This window comes from Mirounga angustirostris, unplaced genomic scaffold, assembly GCF_029215605.1.
Source record: "Mirounga angustirostris isolate CCGP_5_RB_7025 unplaced genomic scaffold, mMirAng1.0.hap1 SCAF_9, whole genome shotgun sequence".
Taxonomy (NCBI): Eukaryota; Metazoa; Chordata; class Mammalia; order Carnivora; family Phocidae; genus Mirounga; species Mirounga angustirostris.
Genome location: NW_026991717.1, coordinates 119,941,929 through 119,965,908, shown reverse-complemented (window position 1 = coordinate 119,965,908; position 23,980 = coordinate 119,941,929). Strand labels below are relative to the sequence as shown.

General features: G+C 42.9%; 1 protein-coding gene and 1 pseudogene across 1 annotated transcript in view; one reads left to right on the top strand and one right to left on the bottom strand.

Moving 5' to 3' along the window:
- Positions 1 to 5,946: 5,946 nt before the first annotated feature.
- On the bottom strand, positions 5,947 to 6,224 carry LOC123862213 (cytochrome c oxidase assembly protein COX19-like; annotated as a pseudogene).
- Positions 6,225 to 10,879: 4,655 nt separating this feature from the next.
- SPTLC2 (serine palmitoyltransferase long chain base subunit 2) overlaps positions 10,880 to 23,980 on the top strand; it is a 106,706-nt gene continuing 93,605 nt past the window's right edge. Inside the window, exon 1 of the mRNA XM_045901320.3 lies at positions 10,880 to 11,115. Coding sequence (XP_045757276.1) covers positions 10,987 to 11,115 — 129 coding nt within the window. The 5' untranslated portion in view covers positions 10,880 to 10,986. The remainder of the gene's footprint in view (positions 11,116 to 23,980) is intronic.

Here is a 23,980-nt window from a genome sequence, read left to right as displayed (position 1 = left end):
CCTGAGATCATGATGTGAGCTGAAATCAAGAGTCACTCACTTAAGCAATTGAGTCACCCAAGTGCCCCTTTTGTTAATTGTTTTTTCTCTCTATTTTAGTCTTTGATGGGCTGTTGTTTAATAGAATTGTTTTCTTAATTTCATTTTGAGAATGTTTATTGCTAGAATATAGAAATACTATTGATTTTTGTTTATTAACCTTATATCCTGAAACCTTTGTATTTAACTTATCTATTAATACTGACCATTTGTTAGTGTATCCTTGGTATTTTCTATGTATAAGATTGTGTCACCAGCAAATAGAGATTCTTATACTTCCTCCTTTCTAATCTGGATGACTTTTATTTCATTTTGTTGCAGAAGGAGTGGGAAAGAGAATCTCAAGCGGACTCCCCACTGCGGAGCCCACTGCAGGGCTTGATCTCACAACCCTGAGATGGTGACCCTAGCAGAAATCAAGAGTTGGATGTTCAACCGACTGAGACACCCAGGCGTCCCTGTCCTTTATTCTATTAAAATAAAGTATTATGTTAATTTTTTAAAATGTTAAACATTAAAACAAACTTATAGTCCCACTCTGTCATTAGCTTTTTAATTATTATAATTATAAATAGATTCTTTTTTAAACACTGAAAAGTAGAAACAAAACTTTTAAAAACTGAAAAGTAGGGGAGCACCTGGGTGGTTCAGTCCATTAAGTGTCTGCCTTCAGCTCAGGTCATGATCCCAGGGTCCTGGGATTGAGCCCCACGTCAGGCTCCCTGCTCAGTGGGGAGTCTGCTTCTCTCTCTCCCTCTGCCTCTACCCCACCCCATTGGGCTTGCTCTCTCTCTCTCAAATAAATAAATAAAATCTTAAAAAAAAAAAAAACAACCGGGCGCCTGGGTGGCTCAGTTGTTAAGCGTCTGCCTTCGGCTCAGGTCATGATCCCAGGGTCCTGGAATCAAGCCCCGCATCGGGCTCCCTGCTCAGCGGGAAGCCTGCTTCTCCCTCTCTCACTCCCCCTGCTTGTGTTCCCTCTCTCGCTGTGTCTCTCTCTGTCAAATACATAAATAAAATCTTTAAAAAAAAAAACAAAAAACCAACCAACAACTGAAAAGTAGGAATACACTGAATCATCACAACCTGAACACAGAATTCTTGGGTCTGATTCTTTGGGATACAGATGCATGAAAAGATACATAAGTAACCCGACAAATTAACTGAGTATGTTTCACTAGTTTCTATTAGTGGATGAGAAAACAAATGTAAGTGGGTACATAAATACCTTGAATATAAAATGACACATGTTGAGTGCTATACTTCATTACGGGACTGTAGCATGAAAACTACTCTAGGACTCTGCTCCAGAAAAAACAAGCAGCTGTGTTGTCTGCCCACATTCTAGGCTGTTTTGTATCTTGGTGACTGCTCGTGCTGCGCATTTTGCCCCAAATTTTCTTCCCATCTTTCTTTCACTATTTTTTTTTCTTGCTTATTATTCCTGGAAGGTCATATTTCAATATATATTATTAGTGGTTTTAATTTCTTTCCCTTTTATCTTCCCCTTTTCTTTTGTTTATATTATGTTCTAACTTTCCTATACTAAATATATGTTGCTTTTGTAATAGAAACAAACATTACTTAAAAAAAAAAGAGAGAGAGAGAGTCCACCTGGGGGTCTGCAAGAACTGCGTCTGGAGTGCCCAAGGAGCTAGGTGTCAGAATGTCGGAAGCAGGGCCTGTGACTTGAGACAGAGCGGTGCACTGGGGCATCACAGGCACCAATGGCTCCTCCTTTGCACTCTTCCATTGTCTTATTTTTTTTTTTTTTTTAAGATTTTATTTCTAAGTAATCCCTACACTCGATGTGGGGCTCAAACTCACAACCCCAAGGTCAAGTGTCACATGCTCTTCCAACTGAGCCAGCCGGGTGCCCCTCTTTCATTGTCTTAAACAACAGCTCAGGGTTTCTGTTACATAAAATTTAGATAATGCAAACTAGTGTATTGACAGAAAGGGATAGAGAAAGGTAGTGAAGGAGGGAGGGATTCCAAGATGTACTTTGAGGCTGTTGGAATATTTTCATTATTTGGATTGTGGAGATGATTTCACAGGTGTGTACATATGTCAAAGCTCATCTTACAGTTAAATATATATAGTTTACATGATGTCAATTATATATACATCAATAATGTTGTAAAAAAGTTCTCCTGAGGGACAGTAATACTTAGGGTGCTTTAAGTTCCAACTTAAAAAAAATTCAAGTGGCATAAACAATTAAGGAAAATTTCTTGCCTCAGTATAACTGAAATATCTAGATGTAAGCTTCAGGCATGGTTTGATCGGAGCATCCCCTCCACATGTCCGTGAGCCACTCTGCTCACTTCCTGATGTTGGCTTCATCCTTACACAAGTTTTCTTTCTGGTAGCCAAATGGCTGCAGCAGTTGTAAGCTTCACATTCATATAGCACACCTTCCAGGAGAATAGATAGGTTTCCTTCCTCCACTCACTGAACCCAAATCTCCAGTCTTACCACGATTGAATCAACTAAGCTTTGTATGTCCGTAAATCTGTCACCGTGGCAAGGGCCTGGGCAGTAGGCCCACTCTAAATATATGACTACTAACCAGTGAAGGAAGAGTGGAATGGATGATAGAGAAGCAACCCATTGAAATGCAAGCTATGGGTTGGCAAATCAATATGGAATGGTCAACTTGAGGAAAGTCAAGATTGGACTGAGAGCTCCTGGCTGGCTAGTGGGTAGACTCTTGATCTCAGGCTGCTGAATTCAAGCTCCATGTTGGGCATGGAGCCTACTTAAAAAAAAAATAGATGCAAATCTCATCACTCCATAGGATACATATGCCACCCTGCCTAGGAATGAATGAACCTTCTAACTTATGTCATTTTTCTCTAAACTTTTTTTTTAACTGAGGTATCCTTTACATATACAATTCATATTGTATTACATATACAATTACAATTGTATATTGTTATTGTATATGTATTACATATACAATTACATATACAATTCAAACTGACAATACATAACATATTCAGAACTAGTATGGTTGTCTATGAGTCATCTGTCATCATTTATGCTCCCTGTGAGAGTAAATTCTCAGTTTGTAGAGATGATATTTCTATTTTTCTGATACAACTACATACACAGAGGTTGTTTATTAATTGCTTTGGGATGATGATTTGATGAAGATGAAAATGATAAGATACCAATCACTTTAATCAGTTTAAATAAATATAAATTTGGAGTAAATTTTGGAGGTTGGATTTGGGGAGGAGGGAAAGTCTAAAATCGGTATTTCTTAATAATGTCTTCTAAAAGTGGTGAGAATCTCCTAGGCATTCTTACCTCCTGCTGCTTGTTGTTATTGTCATATCCAACATGAGCAGTATATCTGTTGTTTATGCCTGCCCAGCACCCATTTTTTCTGGAAACAGCACCTATCTCTCCCATTCCAGAAACCATTGGTCTCCCCTCCTCAGAGCTCTTGCCTCAGACCTGAGGGAGTGAGTGGGCCCAAGACTCAGGCATGGCCAATCAATTCAACATCCGCCTGAGGCATGTGACCTGAGCTGGGCCAATGGGAACTTCGCTAGGACCCTCACTCAGAGTCCAGAAAGGAAGCACTCTCTCTCAGCTGAGATTTTAAGGCTGGTTGAATGCAAGCTTGCCAGCCATGAGCCCTCTTTACCATGACATGTGTGACCCCTTATGTGTGAATGAAGCCAACTCAGAGGGACGCCAAGCCAAGAATGGAGATGGATTCCTGATGGCATGGTTTGAGCACATGAATCCAGTTAGAGCTATCCCCTACTCTTTTTGGTTATGTGAGCCAATAAATCTCCTTTATACTTAGTCCAGTTTGAATTCAGTTTCAAAACTTGCAACTCAAAAAGCTTTGACTAATAGCACCACCATTATAATGGTTATCTGCAGCACCCACCCCTTCTTCCTGGAGCCAGAAGCAAAAGTCCACTTCCTGAAGCAGAACCTCAGATGACTGCGACAGTCAACTGAGTGAATACCCACAGGAAGTCCAGGGTGGCAGTGTGGGGTGTGGTGGTTGAGTGGGAGGCTTGGAGGTGCTTCTAGGGCAGAGGAAACACACACGCAGATAGCTACCATTAAGACACAGGCTCTACCTGCCTGTTCCTGGAGCACTTATCTGTCTTCTCTCCCAGCTCCAACTGCAAATACTTTGATAGACACAGATTTTTTTTTTTAAGATTTTATTTATTTATTTGAGAGAGAGAATAAGAAAGAGAGAGAGAGCACATGAGAGGGGGGAGGGTCAGAAGGAGAAGCAGACTCCCTGCTGAGCAGGAAGCCGGATGCGGGACTCGACCCTGAGACTCCAGGATCATGACCTGAGCCAAAGGCAGTCGCTCAACCAACTGAGCCACCCAGGCGCCCGACACAGATTTTTTTTTAAAGATTTTATTTATTTATTTGAGAGAGAGAAAGAGAGAGAGCATAAGCAAGGGGAGTTGCAGGCAGAGGGAGAGGGAGAAGCTGACCTCCTGCTGAGCAGGCAGCCTGAAGAGGGTCTCTATCCCAGGATCCTGAGATCATGACCTGAGCCAAAGGCAGACCCTTAACTGATTGAGCCACCCAGGAGTCCCTTGTTAGACACAGATTAAAATCACTCTACTGGGTGCTTTGCAGGCACCCCGAGCCAATCAGGAACCACCATTCCTATTAAAGTTTCATATTTGCATGCAATCATTCCTTTAAACAGCCCAGGCTTTAAAATAATATGCAATTCTAAGCTCTTGTCCCCAGGGCCTACTCAGTTTTGTGGGCGCAAATATTGCCACTGAAAATGGTCCAAAAATGTTATCCAAGATTTTCTGGCAAAAGTAGGGCCAGAAACGCAGGGAGAGAATCAGACTCTTTCACTCACTGTATTAGGTTAGGAGTAGTAAAAAGGGAAATAACAAACCCATTTCTTGTCAATCAAGACCATAAGCTCCACAAGGGCAGAGATTATGTTTCTTTCTGTTTGTCATTGCATTTTTTTTTTCTCATTTTCAAGTTTATACTCTTTTTGTTTTTCAAAAAGGAAATAAACCGACATATGTATTTGTGAGTACAGAAAGGAAACCATTTTGCTAGGGAATGGTTTTCTGATAATATCTATATAAGAGGCTGAAGCTGTGAACATTCACCATGTCAGTATTGAGAAGCTATGCAGAGTATTACCATATGGAGTCACCACTTCACAGAGGCCCATGTGTCCCCTCACTAAACAGGCATGACTCCACATTCTGACCTCCCGTCATGGGTCTCCCTAGGAACTCTGCTGCACACAATGTAAAGATAAAACCTAACATTCTTTATTTTTTTTAAACCTAACACTCTTTAAAAAAAAATAAAATAAAATCTTTAAGAAAAAAAAGGGGGGGGGGCGCCTGGGTGGCTCAGTTGGTTGGGCGACTGCCTTCGGCTCAGGTCATGATCCTGGAGTCCCGGGATCGAGTCCCGCATCGGGCTCCCTGCTCGGCAGGGAGTCTGCTTCTCCCTCTGACCCTCCTCCCTCTCATGCTCTCTGTCTCTCATTCTCTCTCTCTCAAATAAATAAATAAAATCTTTAAAAAAAAAAATTAAAAAAAAAAGAAAAAAAAGGGGGGGCACCTGACTGGCTCAGTGGGGCCAGCAACTCTTAATCTTGGGGTTGTGAGTTTGAGCCCCACATTGGGTGTAGAGATTACTTTAAAAAAACCTTTATAAAGAAAAAAACAAAAACCTAACACTCTTGGGGGAGAATGAAATCTAAAAGGAACAATAATTTTTCAAAATAACCTGGGAAACATCAGGATGAGATGTTTCCATCAAGGAGGGCATTCTGGAAGCTCCTTTTTAAGTCACAGCACTTAACCATTAATCCTCAGGTGACAAGGTCAATCCTGGACGACCCAGTGGAAGGTTGTCTTTTTGCCATTAGAAGTTAGTTTTTGCCTCTGGTTTTCCATCAATCAAATCAAATCCCAGTTTTTCTAGGGGTTTTTGTGCCATCAGCCGCCTCTCCATTCTGCATTCTAAATAGTCTTTTGATTCATTTCTGCACAAAGCATTTTTGATTTTATTGTCAGGGAGATACTTGATGAATTTCTCTTTAAAGCTTTTATGTTCACCAAAGTGATCCAGTGGGAAGCTGCCCTTGTCTGGTGCTGTGGCTGGAAGCTCTTGTACCCAAAATTCATGGCTGTTGACCTCATTGTATTTTTTTTTTAAATTAAACTCTATCCCTAACATGGGACTCGAACTCACAACCCTAAGATCGAGAGTCACATGCTCTACCAACTAAGCCAGCCAGACGCCCTATCATTGTATTTGTAGTACCTGATGTAATAACACGATGCCCAGAAAAAGTATTTGTCGAACGACTGGCCAAATACAAAAATGAATGAACAAGCGTGAAAAGTTTGGAAAGGAGGGTGCCTGGGTGGTTCAGTCAGTCAGTGAAGCGTCTGCCTTCAGCTCAGGTCATGATCCCAGGGTCTTGGGATCGAGCCCCGTGTCGGGCTCCCTGCTCAGTGGGGAGTCTGCTTCTCCCTCTACCCTTCCCTTCTGCTTGTGCTTTCTCTCTCTCTCAAATAAATAAATAAAATCTTTAAAAAAAGAAAAAAAGAAAGAAAAGCTTGGAAAGGAAAGACCAAGTGATGATCTCAGGGCCAGGATCAAATAATTACCTCTGAGTTATCCAGCCCTAGTTTTTGTACTGAAGCAGAGTACCTCTAAAGGGCCCCTTTTCCCTTATGAATCTTCTGCAGTCTTAACTGATGTTCATCATTTCTTCCTGCCCAGTGTCCACTCCCTTTTTCTACGAGGTCCCCAATTTCCTTTTGGGAAATCACCTCTCTTCATTTCGCACCCTCTTTTTGGGAGGGTGAATTTTGGAAAGCAACTCTCACCATGAAAGGTAAAAGAACCTTATCCTTCTGTTTGCCCTCCTTCAGCCCCTCCACATATGGACCCATGTGACCTAAACTCAGCCAATCAGATGCTCTCTCCTGGGACTTTAACTCTTGGGCAAGTGACCCAAGATGGTAAATGTAGTTGGAGCCCATTTCTTTTGGTGGTGGTATACTCATCAGAGAGTTTCTGCCATAAACCCTCCTGAGGCCCTTCCTGCCCAGCCCTCTGGAGATCCTCTTACTCCTGACTTTTTCTAAGCCCAGTCCTCCTGCCTTTAGCCATGTCACTGTGCTGCTAATAACCTTCCAGTGAATGAACTTGCATCCATGCAACCAAGACCCCTCATGGGGCAGGCTGCCTGCTCCTCTGGCTAAATAGCCTGCTTTCTCTCACTTCATTTCTCTTCCTAGGCAGTCTTGCATGGCTCTTTAAAAATGCTATACTGGGGGTGCCTGGCTGGCTCAGTCGGTAAAGCAGGCAACTCTTGATCTCAGGGTCGTGAGTTCAAGCCCCACGTTGGCCATAGAGTTTACTTAAAAAAATTTTTTTTTAATGCTATATTGGAAGGCTCCTCCTTCAATACTCCTTCCAAGTGATTGTTATTTATTCTATTCATTTCCAGGTTCTAGCTCCTTGTAGCAGACAATGATAAGGCTGTCCTTTCTTCTCTGCAGCAATTCCTCCTTCTGTGTAACTGATTCCTCACCTCCAGCAGCTTGACCTTGTGCTTTGACCACCATGGATTGGGCAAGCATTAGACATCTTACCCTAAGCTGGGCCAATCAGATCTCTCCTTCCTGGGAATTTATAAATTTGACCTAGGGAATATGAAAGTAGTAGGTGGCTGAGAGCTAAACCTCACAAGTGGGTTGGTGCTAGGAGGATGGCCTATAATTTTCTGTTGCCAAAGTTTGGGATTTTTGAGTCCCAACACTTCCCTATCTTGAGGAGCATTGCAATAATTTTGCCTTCCTTGATAAAGTTTTTTTTTTCTTTTTTTTTTCAAGATTTTATTTATTTATTTGAGACAGAGAGAGCACATGAGAGGGGGGAGGGTCAGAGGGAGAAGCAGGCTCCCTGCCGAGCAGGGAGCCCGATGTGGGACTCGATGTGGGACTCGATCCAGGGACTCCAGGATCATGACCTGAGCCGAAGGCAGTCGCTTAACCAACTGAGCCACCCAGGCGCCCTGATAAAGTTTTCTAATATTGACCTATGTTAGCTGCAATCACAAGAATCTTTTTTTTTTTAATTTTTTAAAAAGATTTTATTTATTTATTTGACAGAGAGAGACACAGCGAGAGAGGGAACACAAGCAGGGGGAGTGGGAGAGGGAGAAGCAGGCTTCCGGCTGAGCAGGGAGCCCAATGCGGGGCTTGATCCAGGACCCTGGGATCATGACCTGAGCCGAAGGCAGACGCTTAACGACTGAGCCACCCAGGCACCCCCAATCACAAGAATCTTAACACAGTCGCCATATGATAGAAGGCTCCTTGGAGGCAGGGCCAGATTTTCATTCATTTGTCCATGTGTTATTCATCAGACATTTATTGAGTATTTACTGTGTGCTAGGTGCTAGGAACCCAAAGGTGAACTAGACAATCCCCTGACCTCAAGGAGCTTGTTCTCTGTCTAGTTGGGGGTATAAGTGTATTCATTCATTCATTCCTTCATTCATTTGACAAATAATTCATTTCCTCAACAAATGATTGACAGCACGTATTAACTATTATGTGACAGGCTCTGGTACTAAATGGTTTTCTTTTTTCATTCTCACAACTCTTTGATGTATGTTTCATTTTACAGACGAAGTAACTGAGTCACAGGGAAGGAAGTCAAGCAGCTTTGCCAAAGTCACAAGGCTTTTAAGTGCTAGAGCTGAGTCTCCAATCCTGTGTGGCCATGGAGCTCTTGCTCTGAACCACTCTGTAATCTCACTCTCAAAAAAAAAAAAAAAAAAAAAAAATCCCAAAGTAATGTGACACGTGCTTGCTAACACAGGTGTGTATAAAGTTTACAGTGAAGAAAGAGACTAATTTTGTGAGGCGGTTGGAATTCAAGAAAGGTTTTACAGTTGAAATGGTTTGAGCAATCTTGAAGGAAGACTTGTAACCCCGGTGCCTAGCCCAGAACTTTGCATGTGAACTCAGTAAAATGGTGATGAGGTGGCTTATGCATCTGGAAGGAGCTGTTTTCCTGTTTGCATGGAGCCTGTGTGTTACCTACTGCCTTCTGCGGCATCCCTTTTGTGATTTAGCAATGGTGTGCAAGGTTATCAGATCATTTGTGTATTATATCATTGATGCTCACAAAAACCCTGTGAGGTAAGTAGTACAGGTATTAATTTTGTAAGATGGGTGAGGAAACCAAGGCTGATGTTGCATGACTCATCCAAGACCACACATGGTGAGTAAGTGGCAGAACAAGACAAGGACCTGTGTCCTGCCCTCCAGAGAGAGGAACTGGCTAACAGGATTCCTCTAATCTAGTCACGTCCTCACTCCTAGGCTCTAATTTAAGGCTTTGCGCTTTCCAGCCTCTGTATCTGAGCTTCTGAAGGTTCCCTCTCCTGGGAACACCCTCCCCTTACCTCTCACCCTCAGTTCTGCAAATACTGCTCATCCTTCAAGATTAAGCTCATCCTACATCTTCTTCCCAAGTCTTTTCCAAATTCCAAATTGGAAAGCTTCAATTAAATCCCTTAGCCCGGCTTCCAACCAGATTCTTGCCCTGAAAAAGTTTTTGTCACTGTAGTCCAGCCTTCCTCATCAGAACTCCAGCCTTCTGTAGGCCTTTTATTGCTGTTTGTGTTATACATGTACACCTTTTCTCTCACTAGAATGTAAGCCCCACGTGGTGCAAGCCACATGTTTTTCTTTTAGCCTTATACTTCTATCACAAACTTATGTTCTTTAGGATCATAGTGTTTATTGACTCAAAGAAGATATCTGCTCTGTCCACCTGCTGTTAGATTGTTCAGCTCCTAAACCAGGAAAAACTGATAGTTGTCAATCCCTTTCCTAAAGAACTAAATTCTTTATGGGTAACCAAAAGTCTCTTGTTATGATGTAGATCCATTTCCTTTCTAACTCCTATGGGAAGATAGAACTCAAGGGGTGCAAAATAATATTTATTATGCTCCTACCATGGGCCAGGCATTATGATAGGTGCACAATGTTTTATTAACGTATTTCTTGCAATGAGCCTATGAGACAGAAAGTATTAACTCTATTTTAGAGAATTTGGCTCCCGAAGTGGCTAAATACTCAAGGTTTAGCTTTCAGTTATTGGCAGAGTTGGAAGGAGACCAGGTTTCCTGACTCTTAAGGAGGTATTCTTTAAAGGAAATTGTACAGAAAACCCTGATTAGGGGCAGCTGTGAAGGGCAAAGAGACATCCGAATTATTAAGAAATGTGTTAATGTACGCAGCATACTGAAGAATGGTGAGAGAATGCTGAAAATGCTATCCTATAGATACCCACATAGGAATTCGCTGATTAAATCAAGGAGCCCTGTCTCCGCCTGGGATTCAGATCCCAGAACTTCCCCGGAGGCAAAGGCAGAGAGGGCGCCACCCGTCCAAGAGAACCCGGGAACCTGCTCTGGACACTAGGGCTCAGCCCCTTCCTTTCCTCACTTTCTAATTGGCCTACTTCTTCCTGGGCCCCGCCTCCTCTGCGTGGACCAAGAAGCCGCCAAACCCTACCCAGGCCCCTCCTCGACACCAGCGAGCCGCCTTTGCTGTCGCCCGTGATTGGCCAGACAGCAGCATGGGGTCCGCCTCCTCCTCCTCCAGATTGGCCAGCAGTCCTCAGGCTCATGTCCCTCCTGTCCGACCCCGCCCCGTTTCCCCTCGGCCGCCGGGCCTTGGGCGAGCCACTGCCTCCGCGGGAGTGGGCCCCGCCCCTTGTGACGGCCAGGCCGGTAATTGGCGGCGGCGTGCAGCCATTTCCGGTTTCGGGGAGGTGGGTGGCGTGCGGAGCGGGACTGGAGCCGCCGCCGCCGCCGCCGCCTGGGCTGCCGCCTACAGAACCTGCCTTGCGCCTGGTGCTGTCGGGACGATGCGGCCGGGGCCCGGAGGCTGCTGCTGCCGTCGCCCGATGCGGGCGAACGGCTGCGTGGCGAACGGGGAAGTGCGGAACGGGTACGTGAGGAGCAGCGCTGCTGTCGCCGCAGCCGCCGCCGGCCAGGTATGGTGGGACCGGGCGGCCGGGCTGAGCCGGAGGTGGCGGGCCGGGACCCCGCGAGCTGAGCCCGTGCGGAGCCGTCAGAGGGGCGGCCGGGCGGGGCGAGGTCGCAGTGACCGTCCGCGGGGGCGGGCGCCGGGCACGACTCAGGTGTGCTGGCGGCGGTGTCCTGGCGCTGACCGGGCCTGCCCCAAGCGGGAGGCTCAAGGGCGGCGTAGGGGCTCCCTCGTGTCTCCGCGTCTGAGGTCTTCCTCCTTTCCTTTGGAGGTTTGGGCTCTGGCTCAAAGTCCGAGTACCTTCCTCCCCCTGATCTGGCCAGAAATATGGGCTGGCCCCCCGCGGAAGCCGGGAGTGACCCCGCGGACCCCGGGAGGATCCACTCGAGGGCTCTTGGTTCTTTCTCTCGAGGCTCCCTCCTCATGTCCTCGAGGTGGTTGCTTCCTCTTAGAGTCCTGAAACCCTCCAAGGAAAACAGTCCTCGAGGTCCTCAGGAGGCAAAGAAAGTTAGGAGGTGGTACCAGGCGGAAACACACCCGTCTCTTCCTACCACGTACCTACCCCTTCTGCAAACAGGGCACTGGACCACACATCTGGCAGTGAACCTGGGCTGGTGCCTCACTAGCGTTATGCTCTTACCCTGTGGTGAGACCCCATCCCGGGCTCCAGGTTGAGTTAGGTGGGCCCTGTGAGCAAGAGTGCTATCGCACAAGGGGCTTGTTGAACCCAGTGGTGACTTGTGATGAGTCTTATACGAGTTAACCAAGGCTGAATCACCAACCAAGTCCAGGGAGTTCTGAAATATTTTGAAAAAGTTTTGATTGAAGACAGTAATTAGTAACCGCCTTCCAATTCTCTGGATTGACAGGTTCTCCTGAAATGTATTTTTAAAGACGAGCTGGTTAAAAAGATTAAAAGATCAGTATTGCTGGAAGAGTGTTGTGAAATTTGCAATTGACTTTCATGCTTATAAATCCCGTTTAGATATTAAGGAAAACGTTTTCTTGCCCCAAAGTCATCTGTTCCCAATAGCAGTAGTGTGACTCTTGTGATTTAATTTGGCTTTGATATAGATACCTAGCAGCCTCCTCCCCCAGTCAGTAGATGGGATAGATAGGCCTGTTACTGTTTGGTGTGAAACAGAAAATAAAGCATTCCTCCGAGTCATGTTGACATAGCAAGGCTATGAGAGTTGGGAAAACACATAAAAGAGCCTTGACCTTCCCTGAAGGTGGAAGGCACCATAATGCACATATTCCAAAGATTTATCTTCATTTTTGGCTGTGTAAGGGTTTTTTTTAGCAACATAAATGGTTAATAAGACAAAATTGCGGTGGTAGAGAATGTAACAGAGAAACCTCATTGGTGGGAGTCAGAAAATACATTGCAGATGGAGTGAATTATGATCTTTTAAGAGGGAAAAGGAAGTCAAGAGAAAGGTGTTCAGAGGCGTTTTGTGTTTAGGTGCTCTTTTCACTTAACATAAGAGTTATGTTCTGATTTAATAATAAATTTCTCCCATAATCTCTAATAATCTAGCATTTGTAGGTATGATATTTCTTCATAGGTTACCAACCAATAGTAAAATGAAGACATATCAAGTTGCTAAAGTGAAATTTAAAAATCTGTATGACTCTAACATCTGGCTTTTTCTAGTATATTTTAGTGAAAAATTCCACTCAAGGCACTATGGTGGCATCTGGAAGACTGGTCTACTGGAATGCCTGAAAAAAGTGGTTAGGGCTCCAGTATCCCTTCTAGAAAACTCTTTGTCACAAGTGTTTTTAAAACAAAGACTTGAGGGATATAGCTTTGTACATGAATATGAGGAATATTATCTATTAGTTTTTGTTTTTTTTATTTTCTTAAGCAAAAGAGAGGCTTTTGGTAACTTCATGGGAGCAAGAGTTTCTTTAAAATAATTTAAATTGTTTTTGTTTCAATTAAAGTGATTGTGCACTAAACCCTATTTATTTCCCCCTACTTTCTGGGGGAAATGTTGACAATTGTGCCATAAAAATACACATAAGGTGTTAAGTGTGCAGGTGTGTGTCATCTTTTAACTAAAATATAAATTTAGAGTTTTTAAACCCGGGATATACATTCATTTCCTTACATATCCCAACATTTGTCTTTTAATGAACAGGAGAGAAGTTAGAAACTTCTAGGATTCTTTTACACTCTCAAGAGTTTCAGTGTTTGAAGGGATGAATATATGTGCTTGCCCTTTGTTAGATTTGGGTTTAGAGTTTGAGTAAATTGATCCTGTGGTAGAAAGGGCATATAAAACAAACGTTTCTGTTTGTTTTTGTTTTCTGATTTTTTTCTCCAATTTTTTTCTTATTGTGGTAAAACACACATAACATAAAATTTACCATCTTATCCATTTGTAAGCCTAAAATTAAGTGCCATTAAATGCATTCCTCATGTTGTGCAACCATCACCACCATCCACTGTCATAACTTTTTTCATCTTGTAGAACTGAAACTCTGTACCCATTAAACAGTAACTCCCCATTCTCTTCTCCCAGTCCTTGGCAACCACCATTTTGCTTTCTTTCTCTATGAATTTGACTGCTGTAAGTACCTCAGATAAATGAAATCATACTATATTTTTCTTTTTGTGTCTGGCTTATGTCATGTAGCATAATGTCCTCATGGTTCATCCATGTAGCAGTGTGTATCAGAATTTCCTTCCCCCCCCCTTTTTTTTTAAGATTTTATTTATTAGAGAGAGAATGAGTGAGCATGAGCAGGGGGCAGGGACAGAGGGAGAGGGAGAAGCAGACTCCTGCTGAGCAGGGAGCCCAGTGTGGGATTCAATCCCACGACCCTGGGATCATGACCTGAAGGCAGACGCTTAACCGACTGAGCCACCCAAGGGCCCCCAAATTTCCTTCCTTTTTAAGGCTGAATAATATTCCATTGCAACATATTGTCAGTGGACACTTGGGTTGCTTTCAGGGTTTAGGTATTGTGAATAATGCTGCTTTGAACATGGGTGTACAAATATCTCTTCAAGACCCTGCTTTCAGTTTTCTTGGATATACCCAGAAGCTGGATCACATAATTCTATTTTTAATTTTTTGAGGAAATGCCACACTGTTTTCCACAGCAGCTACACCATTTTACGTTCCCATCAACAGTGCACAAGGCTTCCTATTTCTCCACATCCTCACCAACAATTGTTATTTTCTGTTTGTTTGGGGGTTTTTTGCATAGTAGCTGTGAGATAATAGGGGAAAAGTATGCATATATGTTTCTGCTTCTAGTTCCTGGCACAGAACTCCTAAAACTTGTGTAATTTCCTAAGTGATAGGAATACTAGGAGCATCTTTTGTTCTAATATTTAGTCTTTGACCCTTATTCCTGACAGAGAGTTCCTAAATCCCTTGGAATTTCCCTGGTGATAGCTGTGTCTTTTGTTCTAATGAGCTGACTCTGGGTGGGCTCCTGGATGGGGACTGCTCTCCAGAAAGACCAAGCCATGATTAGAAGCTTGGAATTTTCAGCCCCTCCCCACATTCTCCAGAGAGGAGGTTAAGGGGCTGGAAATGAAGTTAATGATTGCTCATGCCGATGTGGTGAAGCTTCCATAAAAATCCCCAAAGTACCAGGTTGAGAGAGCTTCCGGGTTGCTGAACATGTGGAGATGCTAGGAGAGTGGCGTGCCCCTTCCCACACACCTTCCCCCCTGTGCACCTCTTCCACCTGGATGTTCATCTGTATCCTTTATCATATCTTTTTATAATAAACTCGGAAACAGTAGGTAAACAGTTTTCCTGAGTTCCGTGAGCCATTATAGCAAATTATCAACCAGAGGAGGAAGTGGTGGGAACCTGATTTAAAGCTTATGGGTTAGAAGCACAGGGGACAACCTGGACTTGCGACAGGCATCTGAGGCGGGGGTGGGGCAGGGAGCAGACTCCTGGGACCAAGTCCTTCACTTGAGGGATCTGACACTCTCAGGTGTCAGAAGTGCTGTGAGGGTGGGTAGCTCTGTGAGAGTGGAGGAGAAGCATCGCAGGAGTATTGGGTTTTGTTTTTACGGCAGCCATGGGTAGACATTACTGTTTTTTAAGGATGACAGACACAGAGCTGTCACAAGGAAGAGGAGCAATAAAGCAGTAATTTTTCCTCCCTTGCCATTCAGAGAGGAGAGGGGAGGAGGGTCAACCTTTATTTGAGGTAAAGGGCAGCAGTTAGCACTAGGGAAACTGAAAGAGTTAGAATTGGAAGCTTTGGCAAAATTAGAGCTGGAAGAAACCTTTAGGGGTTTATGTAATTCAGTCCCTTTATCTTTTTGTAGGACTTTATTAAAACTAATCTTGATAGATGATTCTATCCTATTTTTAAAGACCTCTAGAGGATTTGCAGGAAATTTTTTCAGCAGCATGTTGCAGTGTTCAGTGATTTTAATTACAAGAGTCTTTTACTGTGGATTTAACGTTTGATTAAATAAGTGCCATATTTTGGTTGCACCTGAAATACAATACTGTCTGTTTTTACTTTTAGAGCTCCTTGTTTACAGCACTTTTTTTAGATCTTCCATTTCTTTATAGAACTTTTGAGATTTAGACATGTATTTTACCTTCCTTAATTAGTTAACAAATATTGAAGGAAAGAAACTATCTGCCTTTGAGACTGTTTTGAGCCTAACATTCTTCCCTTTAGAAGTAGTTTTAATGAGATATTAGAAGGATGACAGCCTTCTAGCTGCCAAAATAGGTAAGATTCTAAGGAGGACTTGGGGGCACAAGTCAAGTTCTTAGGACAAGCAAAGTTGAAAGAACAAAGAGCTTAGTACTGCTACTTAGAAGGAGGCAAATGAATAATGAAGGGTGATTTCCTAAATAGCTACTAGCTTTTGTTTCCACTGACAGGAAACAGTAACTGAAAAGTTACTTGAGATGAGAATGGGAGGAGTATCTAGAATGGCCTGGATACCTGTTCAAGTTTTGAAGGCCTGATGAGACATCCGAAGACCTCAAGGCTTTGCAAAAATAATACTGTAACTACAGCTGTGGGACTAGATTTTTGTTTTGAATGCTTTTTTGTCTCAAGGAGAACATTTCAGATCTTATGGGGCTGGATCTGAAAGATTCCAGAGTCATTTGAGGTACTCAGGAATTCTTTTTTTTTTTTTTTTTTAAGATTTTATTTACTTATTTGACAGAGAGAGAGCAGGAGAGCACAAGCAGTGGGAGCGGCAGAGGGAGAGGGAGAAGCAGGCCCCCTGCTCAGCAGGGAGCCCGAAGCGGGGCTTGATCCCAGGACCCTGGGATCATGACCTGAGCCGAAGGCAGTCGCTTAACCAACTGAGCCACCCAGGCGCCCCTCAGGAATTCTTTTTAATAAAAATTCTTGGTAAATGAGACAAGTATTTAATATATAAACCTCTGTGTTCTTAAGGTCATCTTTTAAAACTTGCATATGCAGAGAAAGCAGACTTGCCCACTTTTTAGGGTTGGCGTAGGTGCCCTAGAAACTTCATAGTGCTCTGGGCAAGATAGTTAATTGGTTGAGATTCAATTAGATTCAATTTTGAAAGAAAGAAGTAGTGTTTATTGGCAGAATGGGCAATTGAGAGGGATGGGTAGAGACTGCGTTTGCATTCTGAGTGGGTGCGCCTTACTTGATTAAATACATGGTTTGTGGCCTCAAAAGTCAGTTGCCTTCTGAATAGCTCCTAATATAATTTGTAGTTTGTGACTGATTAAGCAAGTAAGTCCTTGCTCTTCACACATTTAATGTCAGAAAATTTATCTTAACTTTTGTTGCCTTTAAGGCTACCTTTAAGACCCATTATAAAGGTTAAGGTTGCTATTTTTCCATTTGTTTTAAAATATTTTGCTTCTGATTATAGGAATAATACATGTGTACTATAGTACCCTAAAGGATTGTGATAGCCCCTGGTGTTGGGGGTTAATTTTTTTAATGTGGTCTGTTTTACCAGTCTCCTGCTTTCTGATAATTTCTAAGTATAGTGAAATATGCAGTTGTACTGAAACTATGGGTATGATCCAGCCTTACTCCAAATAACACATACTGAGGTTGGGGAAAGTATTCAACAATTTTTGTAATCTGGGAAGTTTAGAAACGATTGTGTAGATAAAGTACTGACATCTCACATGTGACGGTTTTGACTTATTCTAAATAAGCCTGTTGGTGCCCTTTCAGCAAACATCTGAGATTTTACTGCAGTAGTCCCCTTTATCTGCAGGGCATATGTTCTAAGACCACCAGTGGATGCCTGAACCCACTGTATATAGTGGATAGTACCAAACCCTGTGTATGCCATTTTTTTTCTATGCATGCATACCCATGATAAAGGTTAATTTATAAATTAGGCACAATAAGAGAGTAACAACAATAACTAATAATAAAATAGAAAATTATAACAACATGCTGTCATAAAAGTCATGTGAATGTGGTCTCTCTCAAAATATCTTGTTTTACTATACTTAACCCTTCTTGCGATGATGTGAGATGGTAATATGCCTACATGGTGAGATGAAGTGAGGGGAATGATGTAGGCACTGTAACACGGCATTAAGCCTACTGTTTAGCTTTTGATGATTATGTCAGAAGGAGGATCATCAGCTTTCAGACTGTGGTTGACTGTGGGTAACTGAACACGTGGACATTGGGAGGGACTACCATATTTGCACTGTGCCTAGTATGTAATAGGAACTCAGGAAATCTTAGTTGAAGGAATGGATGGGTGATCACTGAAGCCGTGCAAGTTGGTGAAGCAGATAGAAGATGGCATTAAGCAAGAAGAGGAAGCACGGAAGATGTAATATTGGGGAATCATAATGTTACTGGAAGACACACACACTGCTGAGGAAGGTTGATTGTTGTTTTGTTTTTTTAAAGATTTTGTTCATTTTTTTTGAGAGAGAGAGAGAGAGAGAGAGCACATGGGAGTGGGGAGGGTCAGCGGGAGAAGCCTACTCCCCGTGAGCAGGGAGCCTGATGCGGAACTCCATCCTGGGACTCCAGGATTATGACCTGAGCCGGAGGCAGCCGCTTAACCGACTGAGCCACCCAGGCGCCCCAGGAAGGTTGATTGTGAGAGAACAGAAGCATTAGGAAGTGGTATGAGAAAGCCCTAGGAAAGGAAGGCTGTTTGAATTAGAGAGGGGTAAGCAACATCTTGGTGGCGGGAAACCAAAGATGTAATTATAATAGGTACCCTTTACTGTGACCAGGACCTCCCCCAGCTTCTTCACCCATCTGATCTTCACAAGGGCCTTGCAGGGCAAATATTATCACCAGGTTCTAAATAAGACAATTCCAGACCATTTAAATAACTGTCCCAGTTAGTTAGTTGGTAGAGCCTGGTTTATCTTACTCTATTAAGCCACTGAATTTGGCAGTTCAAAAATTACTGGTAACATTTGAGGAGTTTAAATTAGCTATGCCACAAGATATTCCACACTCTGAACATATATTTCCAGAAGTGTCCTCTTTGTTCCACAGGCAACTTTGGAAAAGTAGGGAGTCCACATTTTTTCTTGCAATCAGGATAAATTCCCTACTTTTTGTCGATAAGTATCTCCTATGGAATGGACTGAAGAGTGCTTCCAAAGCTCGCTGGAAAACAAACATATTTTGACATTACGATTTTCCTGTTTGAAAACTCAAAAATGGAGACGCCCACATATATATGCCCTGGCACTTGTTCAGTTCAGTGGCATCCCGTGCACTCGGGCAGCGAGGTTCTGGCCCAGAGTTACCATTCTCCCTTGCCACCCACACCTCCTGTGTAGCGCTTCCCGATCTCCAGATAAGCTTCGTGGCGTAACAGTCGGCTGCACCGTCAGGAGATCTGAGCATGAGTGCCGCTCTGCCACAGATTCTGCTCCTTGATCGGAGGAGCTCTCTTCCACCTCTGACTTGTTTTGGGCCTGTGAGCCCACGCCCTCCCCGCTGGTTCTGGAGTGGACACCACCTGAGGGACAGCCTGGTTCGCATCAATTTCCCCTCTCTGCGGATAATCTCTGATACATGGGGGTAGGCCCCTGGTGGTCACTTCTGTGCAGTATGACTGTATTCCTGGGTCCTAACTGACTGACACCTAGGCCAAAATGAACCTAACAACCCTCTCTCATGGGGATTTACGATTTCAACAGGTTAAGAGCTTGAAGGGCACTAGACCTCCAACATCCTGGAGAAAAGCTCCGTGAACTCCTGCTGCTGAGGTCCCAAGTGCTGTGCTGTTTCCTGCCTGACTTCTCTGAGTTATTCATCAGTTCTACCTTACTCCCTCCTTTTATTTATTTTTTGCATGCCTATCATCCTTGCAATAAATCACCTTTTTGTTTAGATAGAGTCAGTTTCTGTTGCTATCAACTGAAAAAAATGTATTTATTTTTTATTTTTTGTTTAAAGATTTTATTTATTTATTTGAGAGAGACAGAGTACAAGCTGGGGGGGGGGGGCAGAGAGAGAGGGAGAGAGACAAGCGGACTCCCTGCTGAGCTCGGAGCGGAGAGTGTAGGGCTCCATCCCAGGACCCTGAGATCATGACCTGAGCTGAAGTCAGCCGCTTAACCAACTGAGCCACCCAGGTGCCCCTTAACTGAAAGAAATCTAACAGATACATATTCCATATTCCATGTTAAAATCTCTTAGAACTTCTTTTGTACACTTATTGACTGGGTATTTATATGTTAACAGAGCCTACAGACTTTTAGAGTTTCAGTAAAATTTTTAAATATGTCTCTCAACTGTCAATTTTGTGCACTTGGAATATTGTTCACTCTTTATCTAGGATGAGGGATACCTGGTTCAAAATTATAAGGTATTGAAGCACATGAGATTCTCATTGCCTGCTATAACTAAACTGTCTCCAGGTTCTCATTAATACACATAGAGATAGACCAAAAAAGGAAAACAAAAAAATCTGAACTAGTATTTTTAAAAAGGGGAACAGCAGACCACAGATTAAAATTCAGACAATATTTGTCTGCTAACTTTGCCGAACTGCGGAGAACGTGCTCATAACCAGTAAACAAGACTCTTTCATGGTTGAAAAATCATAAACCAAAGGGGATGTAATAGATTATTTAATACAAGAGTTTAAGAAAATTGACTATTTAGGAAAAAACCCTCTGATTAGAGCTTCTTCTCACACCATACTATGCCAGAGAGGGCAAACTGGCTCCCTGTAGATATTCTCCCTATCTCCCCTTTAGTAATAGAACCCCTCAGTTTTAGCTGGGTCCATGGCCACCTAGCTACAGTCTACATTTCCCAGTCTCTCCAGCAGCTAGGTAGCCATGTGATGAAATTCTGGCCAAAGAGGAAATGGGGACAGGGACCAGGCCTTTAAAACAGCAATTGCTCTCCTTCCACTTTTCTTTCTCTCTGCCAGTGGCTTGGAATGGAGATGTGGTTGAGACTGAGATGCAAATACAACATCCTAAAAGATTACAGAACAACAAAGAAGATAGCTTGTAATCTGCCTACCGAGTGCTACCAGTCTACCTTCAGACTTTATGGAGAGAAATAATTTCTATACTGTTTGAACAACTTTATTTTTATGTCATATTTACAACAACAAAAACAAAAAAATTAAAACAAAAACGCTTCTAGGTTAAAATTCATAGGTAGAGGCAAGCCATCAATTTCACAGAACAACTAGATAAAACAACATAGATTACTTAAGACAAGAAGTAGTTTTAAAGACAATGAAGAACTGTCTTCCATGCAAAGCAAAAAGGGCAAGATACACTAAAATTCCAGAGAGGGAAGAACCTTTCCTTAGTGAGCTGAAATTGCTAGTCATTTTCTCACCTGGTGGTGAGCATGAATGATCGTAACTGGGCTTGCCATAGCCAGAAGAACTCTGCCAAGAGAAAGAAAACCAGCAGAGCTTATGACAGCTCTATAGGATGATGTGACAGACTAAATTCTAGCACAGCCCCAGCTGCATGGCCAGTTTTCTGCACAGGACACTTACCAAGTGCTAGAAAAGCTGGAGAGCTGGACTAGAAAGGTGACTTGAAATCAACCACAATCTTAAAATGCTTAGGAGATAAAGTCATACTAGAGGGAGGGGCTTGCAACAAACACACAATGGATCCCATCCTTAGACAGTGCTCCCCAGAGTGGACTGAATCTACCCAAAGCTTTAGCCCAGCTCCACCCAGCTCCATTCCTGATTAGATGGCGGGTGCTCAGCCCCACACGGTACCTAAGAGCGCAAAAGATGAAAAGAACATGGACTTGCATCTCTGCAGGTCCGTTATGTCCAGCAAGCAATCAAAAATGTCTGCTTTCCCAGGGGGCAGGGTGGGAATGTGGGCATGACTGAAGGAGAGAGAAGGCAGAGGACACAGCAGTCTACACATTCCCTCTCACCGCTGCAGTACTGCGAGCCCTGGGAAATCCCTTAGGGCTTGACCCCTCCCTCCCTTTAATTTCATGTGCCCAGAAATGGACATTCCTCCTGTTTAATTTTTTAACATTTCAAAACTGCACAAATAACTTTCAGACATCAAAGCCACTTCTAGGAACCCAGAGCTCCCTTTCTACCAAGGAGCTCAAAATTAGCATAATCATCTCATTCTTTTCAACAAATATTTCCTCTCTATATGTCAAGGACTGTACTCTGTACTGGAAAATATAAAGAGGAGATAATCCGGGGTGCCTGGCTGGCTAAGTCAGTGGAGTGTATGACTCTTGATCTCGAGGTTGTGAGTTCGAGCCCCACGTTGGGTGTAGAGATTACTGAAAAATAAAATCTTTTTTTAAAAAAAAAGGAGATTAAAAAAATAGGAGATAATACTAGTATTCAAGAATTCTTCAGGTTTTTTTTTTTTTTTTCCAAAAAAGGATACAAAGATCAGCATGGTTTTTGAGATAAAAAAAGAATAAGGAAACTATTTTAAAGAATACTGTCAAAGGGATTTATATTTAAATATGCAGGATAAAAAATACATAAAAAGTGAGAAACATTTCTTTCACAAGTGATTCCCACTCTTCCTCTTCACATAACTGACAACACCAAAGAAAGGAGATTAAGCGGGGCACCTAGGTGGCTCAGTTGTTAAGCATCTGCCTTTGGCTCAGGTCATGGTCCCAGGATCCTGGGATCGAGTCCCACATCCGGGCTCCCTGCTCCGCGGGAAGCCTGCTTCTCCCTCTCCCACTCCCCCCGCTTGTGTTCCTGCTCTCACTATGTCTCTCTCTGTCCAAGAAATAAATAAAATCTTTAAAAAAAAAAAAAAAGATTAAGCAAAGTGTCCAGTCATAAAACTAATTCAAAGTTGGGATTAGAATCCAAGTCTTTACATTTTCCATTTATTGCCATTTCTTAGTCATATTTCCGAGATTTTCTATGTATCATTTTCCTTTAATGATTTCAGAAATACTACAACTTAGTCTGATTGTTTTAAAATCATCAGTGGCTTGGGTGCCTGGATGGCTGAAATGGTTAAGCATCTGCCTTCGGCTCAGGTCATGATCTCAGGGTCCTGGGATCGAGTTCTGCATCAGGCTCCTTGCTTAGCAGGGAGCCTACTTCTTCCTCTGCCTGCCACTCCCCCTGCTTGTACTCTCCCTCTCTCTCTCTCTGGCAAATAGATAAATAAAATCTTTAAAAAAAAAAAAAATCAGTGGCTTAATATTAGAATTTCACTTTAAACTCACCCCTTGTGCTCCTTTTTGCTCTTCATATAGAATTAGCTAATTTTGCTGTTCATATTACTAGCTATACTTGGGATTGAGATAAGTAGTTATATGAGCTTCCTCTGTTAAAAAAATGTCTGGGACGCCTGGGTGGCTCAGTCAGTTAAGCGGCTGCCTTTGGCTCAGGTCATCATCCCAGGGTCCTGGGATCGAGTCCCGCATCAGGCTCCTTGCTCAGTGGGGAACCTGCTTCTCCCTCTGCCTGCCACTCCCCTGCTTGCCACTCCCCCTGCTTGTGCTCTCTCTCTGACAAATAAATAAATAAAATCTTAAAAAAAAAAAAACTCTGTCTTTAAAACAAGAACACTAACTTTGCTGTCCTAGAAATAATCTGCTTCCTTCGCCTCTATATACAAGCCAAGTGTGTACAGGAGGCAATTAGGTACTATACTTTAGCAGGTACAGCAGAGCTTTTGGACAGGTGGCTCTATTACAGTCCAATCGGTGATCACAGACCAGGTTTCTCAGCCCAGCCTCATGGCATTTTCAAATCAAGGTGAGAACGGGAGAAATGGCAGAAAGTCAGTGCTGACAGGTTTCCTTTCTCTAAGGGAAGCACTAAGCATCATCTCACAGCTTAGACCCCTCATGAGACAATGGGAGCGGGTGCTACAGAAGTCCCACTACTGGCCACGCCGCCCCTTAGGAAGAGCTCGTGGAAGGGCGATTATAGAGTGGGTCAGGGCCATTTCCAGACCACTGGACCATCATCGGCCTGTTCTTATTCCTCCTCACAAGCTGTCACCACTACCAGGAACGCTCAGTAAGCCCCTACAGACTTTAACCACCTGCAAGCCCGAAACGCTAAAAAGTGAGCTATGGGTGTCTTTACCACAACCTGTTTCTTGTGTATGTTTACATTATTTTGGGAAAGTGTTTTTTGTCAGCAAGTATATATGAAATAGCATACTGTAATTAATACAAAAAAAGATAAAAGTCTACTCAACATGTAGTTTTATCAAAACTTAACAATTAGCTTATAGGCTTAGATCTTATTTTTTCCCACTAAATAAAACATGAAAGTTATTCATTCTTTCATTTATTCCACTGATACTTACTGAGCCTCTACTACGAGCTAAGCATGATCTGAGCACTAGAATACAGTACCATACACTCCAGAGGGAGAGGTGGACAATAAATAATCAAGTAGATATATAATAAAGTACCAGGCA